This window comes from Boleophthalmus pectinirostris, unplaced genomic scaffold, assembly GCF_026225935.1.
Source record: "Boleophthalmus pectinirostris isolate CB_2022bp ecotype Guang Dong unplaced genomic scaffold, ASM2622593v1 HiC_scaffold_100, whole genome shotgun sequence".
Taxonomy (NCBI): domain Eukaryota; kingdom Metazoa; phylum Chordata; class Actinopteri; order Gobiiformes; family Gobiidae; genus Boleophthalmus; species Boleophthalmus pectinirostris.
Genome location: NW_026570972.1, coordinates 1 through 10,343, shown reverse-complemented (window position 1 = coordinate 10,343; position 10,343 = coordinate 1). Strand labels below are relative to the sequence as shown.

General features: G+C 42.5%; 1 protein-coding gene across 1 annotated transcript; it reads right to left on the bottom strand.

Moving 5' to 3' along the window:
• Positions 1-228: 228 nt before the first annotated feature.
• Positions 229-8,232, bottom strand: LOC129411516 (GTPase IMAP family member 8-like; the record flags this gene model as incomplete). Its single annotated transcript, XM_055162482.1, has 3 exons — positions 8,190-8,232; positions 1,616-2,254; positions 229-1,368 (listed from the first exon to the last, which is right to left on the bottom strand). Coding segments are annotated over exons 1-3 (1,780 nt in total), but the record flags the coding sequence as incomplete, so codon positions are not given.
• Positions 8,233-10,343: the final 2,111 nt, after the last annotated feature.

The window sequence follows — 10,343 nt, the reverse complement described above, 5'->3', positions numbered from 1 at the left end:
TAGCACTAAGCTCCACCTATTGGTGTGAGGGTGTCATTACAACTTAAAAAGTTATTGAAATCAGACTTCACCATTTATTTCATACAATAAAACATGATGTGAAAGCACATATCTGGTGTCACACAAAAACTTATCACTGAGTGTGCAAAAAAATCCAATGCAAAATTTTGAAATGCACTAAAAATTTTATTTAATGGTGTAAATAAGATTATTAGTAACCATACTCACATCTGTTTGTTTTATATTTCATGTCCTCCATTTGTTTGTGTTGAGCTGAAATCTTCTCTATTTGAGCTTGCACAAGTGTCTCTGTGGTGTAGCTGTAAGTTATGTTCTTGGTCTTCAGTGTGTTTAAATAATCCAGCAGCTGAGGGACCTGCTGTTGGTCTCTGGGGTTGAATATAAAATATCCTCCTCCACAGCTCTGACACAGCTCCTGGATGTCTCTGTCTCCTTCAACAAACTGAAGCACAGCTGGAGCAGTGGGCTCTGAATGAATGAACAGAATCATAGTGAAGGGACGGACTCGAGAGCTGAGTGTGTCCTGGATGATCTTCAGCTCGGTCTTGTCTTCATCAGTGAGAGGAGCCACCGGTAGAACCAGGATGAAGACATGGACGCCCTCAGGAGCACAGAGGGAGATGCAGTGGAGGCACTGCTCCATCACTGTCTCCAGAGGTTTTCCAGACAGAGCCGGCAGCTCCACCAGAGACACACGACGCCCACAGACCTCTCCCTCATGTTTAACACACTGCTCTGTGCTACTCGCTGCAGGGAGCTCTGCTCGCCCTAAAATACACTCAGCTGCTGAGGTCTTCTCTGCTCCAGTCTTCCCAAAAAGAACAAGGTTCAGAGAGGGTTTCTGCTCCACAGTGAGGGTAAGGAATGATGCTTTGTTTTGATCTACAAGGCTCTTGAGAGAATCAGTCAGGAGTTTGTGGTTTTCATCAAACATGTTGTAGAATCTTCCACCACAATCACTAATGAGCTTTGAAACACTGAGGGTCTTCTGGCGCTTGTGTGTGAGAACCACCATGGAGTGTTTAAAGGCACCTGGACCAAACAGACTCAGGATGAAGGTCAGAGTTTTCCTGTTGTTCTCGGTGAAGTCTGAAGGATTCACCAGCAGCAGCAGAACGTTGGGTCCAGGAGAACACTGATACACACATTTCTTCAGTTCTCCTGTCACAGTCTCCACAGACTGACAGAGCAGGTTTGGGGTCTTCACTACCACTGGTCTTTTTCTCCAAATGTTAGCGGTGGAAGAGCTTTGTTCTGTTGCCATATCAAAGCTGTGATTGAGGATTAAGTACATTTTTCTTTGGTTGTTCAAAAGTTTCCCAAACAGAACAATCCTAAGAGTGGAGTCTGGGAAAATAATTAATTCACATAGACGTCAGTGCTTTTTTTTTGTCCACAATAATAAGATGACTTAGCTGCTATGCTGCGAATGATCTTAAGGACAGGTGAAACATTTTTTAGTAAATGTACTTACCAGAACCAGAATATATTTCACTCGTTCTCAGTGTGTTGTTAAATCCTGCAAAACATAAAATATTTACTTAAATGAAACGCATGAAGGTTTATAACCTAAATCAACAGTCACTGCAGGTACCTTTTTTAAATGCAGTAAGAACGTCTCCTTCTCCTTCTTTGGTCTGATGAGCTGCTGGAGCAGGATCCTCATATATATCAAGAGTAACATGTTTTTCATTGTTCTCTTTAAGTATTTGGACTATTTTAGTCAAGAGTTCTTCATGTACTTCAGAGATCATATGTGTTTCAAGGCTCTTCACCAACTGATATCTGGATTTGCACTTTTTAATCAGATTTTTCAGAGGGGGAGAATTCAAATAATCCTTCATTACACTTGTCTTTTTTGTTGCTGTCAGCAGCACCAGTGAATGTTGGAAGCTCTGCTCACTGAAGCTCCTCAGGACTGACTGTAGTCTGATGTTGTGTTGCTCAGTGAAGTCTTCAGGCTGTAGAACCAGCAGGAACACATGAGGACCAGGGTCACAGGCGTCTGCTGTGTCTCTGACTAACTCTGACTGTGCATCTGCAGTGAGGTCGGGCTGGAGCAGGTCTGGACAGTTGATCACTGAGATCTTCTTGTCTTGAAGTTCTCTTGTTTGTCTGATGGGTCTTTCAGGTTCTTTTGTTGCATCAAACACAGACTCATTCAGTAACAGGTTTCCCACAGAGCTCCTCTGACCCCGGCCGCTTCCCAGAATCACCACCCTCACCTCAGACACTGGAAATACACAAGAAACAAAATACAATTAAGAAAAAGGTCTCACAGTTAAAGTGTGGTACTAATGTAAAGCCTGTCTCTACTTTAAAAAAAAAAAAAAAAAAAAAAAAGTTCAACAGTACTAATTATGAAACTTGTCCTTTCTGGTAGAAAACTGGGTCAGAATCTGGGATGAGTACCACATGTCACCTATGAGTTCAGACAAAATACAAAATGTAAGTGAATTATTCATATCTATAATGGACATTTAAACAAATCCTCATTTAAGGCATACTAAAATCTAAATTAATTCTATACTAAATTCCAAATACATTTTGGATTACTTAGTGTAAGGGATTATATATTGCATTTTACTTTGACTTTCCATTTATCTCTCCAGTTTTAACTTAAATATGTATTAGTAACAATGTTCTTTGACTGAATGAATGAATAATGGACTTTATTGTCAATTTCTTCACATGTACTGGACATACAAAGGAATCGAAATTGGAACTGTCACTCTGTCCGTACATTACAAACACACAATGCAATATGACATGAGACAGGACATGGACAACATGACTAGACAGAAAATAGGTAGAAAATAGGAATAAACAATGCAGCATAACATGAGGATGAGGAGGGGAGGAGAAAAAAAGAGAACCACCCCCAGCCTGTGCTCCTATCGGGGCATAGTATGGTACGAGTACACAAAAAAACAACATCTTAGTGACATCAGCACATAGTCAAAACACAGTACAAACATTTCCACTGGACTAGCAACCAGGTAGGGTATGGGTGTGGAAATAACTCAATGTAAGCAAGCAGCCATCTGGATCCTGCAGCCATTGGCACTTTACTGATGATTTTCAGATTTAATGGCAGTAAATTTAGCAAATAAACAGTGTGGCAAGATCGAAGTTCCAAGTGCAGGTGGTTTATTGTGCCAGTGTCCAAAGTGCAAGAATCCCAAAAACAGTGCAAAAATATTTACAGTGAGCAAAAAATGTCCAAAGAGTATTTACAATAAAGAAGCAGGGTAGAGTTCAACATTAACTTTCCCCTTTAAGATTCTGGTACAGCACACCAACGTTACCTGCTCTGTAACTGGTGGCAGACTGATTGACAGCCAGAAACGGCTCCCCTTTATACACCCCCGGGATGAATCAGCGTGTGTGTGCTAGAGATGCGCGGATGGGCTATTTTTTCATCCGCAACCGCGACACAAAACTCATCATCCGCCCGCTGTCCATTTTGCACCGAAGGTTTTCAAAACCGCACCCGCCCGCCATCCGCCGATTGATTTTAGATTTTAGAACAATCATACAGCAAACAAACTAAGGAGCCTCGATAAAAACGCAAACTATAGCTCATTCATTCCAAAATTCGCTCAGCGTGTATGTTCGCATTCTTAATTGTCAGAGTCGGCGTCAGAGCACATTTACTGGAGGGGCATGGGTCACCAGCAGGGGGGCACTGCCATTTGAGAAATATTTTAACGCGGTGGAGTCAGCAGACATGCTATCAAACAGGTTTTTCTGTAACAGTATTAGGCTAATTATGTGTTGTTACTATAATCATTATTATATTAAGATTATTATTATTATTAGCTGCAATAGTTGTTGAGGCTGTGTGGTAGACGATACAACACAAGACAATAATAAAAGGTTGAGGTTTATTAAAAAACAATAAGTCCTGCCACTGGTTGTAAACATTAAACAACAGCCTCTCGTCAAAAACACCTCTGAACTAGAAATAGCCACGCATCAGACAGCACCAGGGCTGTAGTGAACATGGTACACGAGTCACCGTCCAGTCCAGTCCTGTCCTATAGAGACCTGAGACTTGAGGGACCGGGACTAAACCAGGACTAAACCAGGACTAAACCAGGACCAGTGGCGGCTGATGGTATAATTTTTGGGAGGGGCACCAAGGGCAAAATTATAAATATATATTATGAATAATATATGTATTATATATATAGGCTGTAGTATTATAACAAATACCAGAAACAGGGTTGGTTAGTATTGGCTGAACAGTATCGATCAGAGCACAATGAACAGCCAAGCGCAAACTTTATGCAACAACACAACGTAACACACCGCTCACACCCAGACCCAACAACGTCAGTAAAACTACAATAAGAGACATGAACACAGATGCCGCTTCTACACACGACAGAACAACCAGAGCAGCTCCATCGCACCCACCAGCTCATTTACGCACTATTAACTATTAACACTATAACACTATTTAACTATTAACACTATAACACTATTAAACTATTTAACACTATAACACTATTTACCTGTGAGGCTCCAAGTTCAGATTTGCCGCAAACTAATGAAAACCAGCCTCTTACCTTCTCCAGAGACTGAAGCAGAGTGTTTCCTCTGTCCACTGTCCCACTGGTTCTGTTTCCAAAAGTCTATTGTCCAATATGAAGAGATGAAACTGGTCCAAATCCTGGTCCAGTCTGGTCCGTGACGCGAGGTCCAGGAGCAGAGTGCACGAGCGGTTGTAAAATGAGTCTTAATCCCACTTCCCACTTCAGTCTGAAAGTTACGGTCAGTCCACATCAGCACCAGGTAGAATTATGCCTCTGCGCGCTATGCTCAGGTCAAACTTTTACACCCAGAAACGAGCGGGCAAAGGCGGATAGAGCAGCGAGCGACTGCCCCGGCCCCGGCGGCGGCAGCGAGAGTCCGGGCGGCGACTGTCCCGGGTCCCGGCGGCGACAGTCCCGGGTCCCAGCGGCGACAGTCCCGGGTCCCGGCGGCGACTGCCCCGAGTCCGGGCGGCGGGTCTGTCAGTGTCTTTGATTCTGTTCTCGCCATTTCCTGTGTGGAGCTTTAGGCTAAAGTAGCAGCTGCCGCTAATCGTGGAGCTGCTACGAGTTGACGCAGCAGGTTGACGTGACGTGAGTGACAGGACAGTTGTCCAATCACATTACACTAAATAAACAGAGACTGTGACGTCATTGATGTCACAGTAAAGTTTGTGCCCTCGGCCCGAAGTGAAATGCGCCAATCAAAATCATTTTAAAATAGTAATAATAACGGCCTGTTGGGGGGTGGGGCACCAGTGGCCGCTAGGGGGGGCACGGCCCTCAAATGCCCCACCTTGCCGCCGACACAGTTAATTGTCCGTAACAACCCCAAACTTACCTGGTTTTCTTGCGCAGCTAAAAAATGCATAACTAAATAAATATGGCCCTATAGCCACTTATGTGTTGGCAAACAGCTGAAATAAATTAGAAATAATAAAATAAACTGCATATAATATGTGCCTCGTAAACCTTAGGCATCAATAACCCGACACAACCTTAACCTTCAGAACATAAAAACGAGGTCAAATGGGCTAATTAAGGATATGACGTACACTTCATACTACAAGCATAAACAATGACACTCGTCTTTTCAGATGTAGGTAACAATACTAACAATAATTTTTCTTTTTTTTTTTTTTTTTTTTTTCAGTAGTTAAACCGCCACCCGCCCGAATTTAATAAAAATATAATTTTTCGTCACGTCATCCGCCCGACCCGCGGATTAACCGCGGATACCGCGGTTGTAACAGCAATCCGCGCATCTCTAATGCGCGGACAAGTCAGTGCAGGCCACGGTCATGTGAAGGGGAAACTCCACCTAAAATCATAGACGGACTGGCTCCGTCACAAACAGTAAGAGCTGGGGAAACACAAAAATACAGTAGGTAAATGCCATGTTGTTACACTTTAGCAAAATGAACCATAACGTTAGCTAACAAAAGATTTAATTACACATCAGTTAACCATGTTTTGTTTTGTTTTTTTTTGTTTTTTTTTTTAATAACAAAATCTAATTAATATTAATTTTAGTTGCACAAAGTATGACAAATGTGCTTATACATAACAAAAATCTAGGTGTATACTTAAATTCATAATTTCAGAGGAGGACACTTCTGTGCTTAAGAAAAGAGGTTTGTTCTCAATGCTAATGCTAATGCTATTGTTGAGGTGTATTAGATATTACAAACACGCTCTTTGCCACCAGGGCTGCCCTTTGTCACTGGCTCTGTTCATTGTATTTATGGACAGAATTTCTAGGCGTAGTCATGTGCCGGAGGGGGTCCGGTTTGGGGACCACAGGATCTCATCTCTGCTGTTCACAGATGATGTCGATGATGTCTTGTTGGCTTCATTGGGGCGGTTTGCAGCTGACTGTGAAGTGGCTGGGCTGAAGATCAGCTCCTCCAAATCCGAGGTCATGGTTCTCATCGACCAGAAAATGGTGGCTTGCTCTCTGCAGGTGGGTGGAGACTCCCTGCCTCAAGTGGAAGAGTTCAAATATCTCACAATCCAGTCCTTTCTGATGAGTGAGATGCTGCTCAGGATGGGTGTCAGCTCTCCATTGTCTTCTGGATTACTGACTACCTGTCAGGCAAGTCTCAGTACGTGCAACAGGAGCAACCTGTCTCATATCATGGTCAGTAATGTAGGAGGCCCCCAGGGTACAGTCCTGTCTCCGTTTCTGTTCACTCTGTACACTTCTGATTTTCAGTACAGCTCCAACTCCTGCCACCTGCAGAAGTTCTCTGATCACTCCCAGGCAATTTGTCTGCTCCTGAACGTTGACAAGACCAAGGAACTGGTGATTGACTTCAGGAGGAAGAGGACACTAGTGGAGCCCATCACCATCCAGGGCCATGAGGTGGAAATAGTGGACTGCTACAAGTACCTTGGCATCCATGTGAACAACAGGCTGGACTGGAAGAACAATTTAAATTCTGTGCACAAGAAGGGCATGAGTAGACTCATGAAAGCTCAGGTCTTTCAATGTGTGCAGCAAGTTATTGGAGATCTTCTACCAGTCTGTGGTGGCCAGCACGCTGTGGTCTGCTGGAGGAGCGGCATCAGTAAAAGGGACATTGGACAGGTTGACAAACTGATCAGAAAAGCTGGTCACGTGATCGGCTGTGAGCTGGAGACATTTGTCACAGTGAGGCACAGGAGATGGCCTCACCTCACCACATAGGTGAGGGTAGAAACGTAGATTGAGCCGTAATTCAAGAGGTTTGCCTTTCGGCTCTGCTCCCTCTTCACCACCAGTGTTGGGCATTTTACTTTAAAAACGTAATTAGTTACCATTACAAATTACTTCTCCCATAAAGTAACTGAGTTAGTAACTCAGTTCCCATGCTGTAAAAATAATTAATTACTTAGCAAAATAATTATCCAGTTACTTTTCATGTACTATTGCCCAAAAAAATCCGAGTTTGGCCTTAATGGAGAGGCTCCGTCTCCATCTCGGCTGCACCGGGGCTCGGGCTGAACAGCAGAGAGGTGTGTTATGTGACGATGTGAGGAGCTTCATTAGATTGAAATGACTTGAGGCAAACATGAACGGATTTTTTCCCAGGGCACAGTTACACTTAACATACACACTCTTGCTCTTTATTTCAATGAGGGAGAAATAGTGTTGGTATTTCCAGTTTGAAAACTGCCTTTGAATGTCCGTGGCTCATCACTGTCCCTGTCGTATTCTCTTTGAGTTTGTGTCATTTAGCCTGAAGTGTGCGGGAAAGAAACAACAAGGCAGCGCGAGCAAAGACTCCACCCGCTCAACTTCTCAGCCAACCATCTTGGCCCTACTCTGTCTGGAGCTCTCCCCGCCTGACACTGTGCCACCTCATTCAACCTAACTGTAACGTGCCACTTTGCTTTCCCAATAACGATAACGGCGTTTTAACAATAGGGAGTGTAATGAAGTAGTTTGACAAAATACAAAATAAAAGTGTGCTAAACATGAAGTAGCTCTTCAAAATAAAAGTGTGCTAAACAGGAAGTAGAAATTAAATCACTGAAAAAAATCCACATATCAAATAAAATGCAATGACTGGTTTTAGTGAAAGGAAAAATATACACTTTGGTTATTTACAAGTAGAAGATTCAGTTGTATATTTTTTATTTACTTACTGGTAGGTCGTAAAAATGGGAAACTATTTCTCCGCTTCCGTGGAACATCTGCAAATACAAAACAAAACTGTCAGGACATACAGATCTCTTATTACTAAAGATGTTTTGTCTTTGACATAGATGTTTTTTTTGTTTTGATGTTATTATTTATTTCCTTTTCTACACAGGTGTAATGAACTTAGAACTGTAGGGTTTTGTAGTGCTCTATATAGTGTTTTATGTTTGTTTTTGTATGTACTTGTATGTGTTGTCCCAGGTCCTTTCTGGACCCAAGTATTTGTGTAATAATATCCCATCCCTATGGTCACCATGAGGTTTATGTATCTATATGTTTATCACTACAATACTGCACATCACCTGCAGCTGTTTATATGTTACAGACAAAACTGAATCTGAAGCAGAAAGAACCAGGTAAAGTAGGAAATTAATCATTATTCTCAACTTTGCCATTCTATAGAATGCCTCAAGTAGAGATTACAGATTGATTTCCAACTTTGCCTGTTCATATTAGGCATTAGAATGCCTACGAGTCATTTCTATTCAATATATACTATATACTGTACTTTATCAATACTACAAAAAATAAATGTTATGTTTTTGTCATCTCATCCTCATAACAGTGATGGATTGTAAAGAATAATAATGTCAAAAATATTACAACAACAGCAGCAATAATAAAACTAAAGCAGGGGTCTTCAAACCCCGGGCCGGGAACCAGTACCGGGCCGTTGTTTGGTACTGGGTCGCAAAAGCGCAAACCCTCCCTCCCGTATGCCTTGTGGACCGTCCCCTCCTCCTGTGCACCACGCAGACCCCTAAAACCAGGACTAAAACAGTTCTAAACCAGGTCTAAATCAGGTCTAAACCAGAACTAAAACCAGCACTAAACCAGTTCTAAACCAGGACTAAACCAGGACTAACCAAGTCTAAAACCAGGACTAAAACAGGATTTAGCCAGGACTTAACCACACCACTGCGCCTCCTCCAATACGCCATATGCTTCGTCCTCTCGGTCGCTCTCGGCACGAACAGCAGTATCCCAGTAATCCACACCCAAGGCCTGGGCCATATTTACTACTGCTAAAATGAATGGAAGTCAATGGGAGGTCATGGGCGACCCCACCGAAATGGTGAATGATGAGCGCGTCAGTGCCCGTCATTCAGTGACCCCACGGTGACGTGGGGAAGGTCGAGAGCTTTCAAAAAACGTATAATATGCTGTTCCAGTGTTTATGTATATATTGTTTTAGCTCAAATTATTATAATTTTATTTTAATTTTTCATTATTCTTTTGTTCTTAGAGCTCTAATTTGACCCCCTAAACATGTTCAAAAACTCACCAAACTTTGCCCAAAATTCAGAAGAGCCGAAAATTTCGATAAAACACCTGGAAAACTCCGTATTTTGGGCATGTCTTAGAGCCACAAAATTCAGTCCACACATTCGTCATATGAAGACAAACAAAATATATTATTATGGCCACGACCCCTATAGGAGACACTTGGGCACAGTGTGCTTGCGCGTGTGTGTCTGGTCCCTGAGAGGAGGTGGGGGTCACATGAGCGTGGGGTGTGTGTGTGTGTGTGTGTGTGGAAAGTATAAATGGCGCATACTCACCGGGGCCAGGTAGGAGGAGAGAGGTCTGTTGGGTAGCCGTAATTTTTGTTGACCGCTATTGCTTTGTTTCTGGTTTTACATTTTCAAAGCAGTATTCATTTTTACAATATTCATGCTCTCGGTCCATATACGTACGCTTGTCGCTGTGAACCCAGCTTTGTATATTAAACCACCGTAAACGCACTCTGGATCTAGCCTCATCTGTTTTACATCGCATTCAGCGCGTCATAACTTTTACCAAACCCAATTTTACCTCTCTGCGGCTACCAGGAAACACAGTATCGTATAGCCGCTATAACATCTGACAAACCAGAATGCGGCCATCTTGGATTGAAATGTTCTAAATGCTGACTCAGCATTTTTGCTGAAGGCGCTTCACCCACAGGGCGGAAAATCACCGTACATCATCTAGAGAAGTGGGGCATCTAAAGTTATTTAATTAATTTTGATAACTATTGCGGTTTACGTGCGACAAATTTCAGTTAAAATTTTTGACAATTTTCAATGTCAAGAGCCACTCACGTTCGCACAGACTTA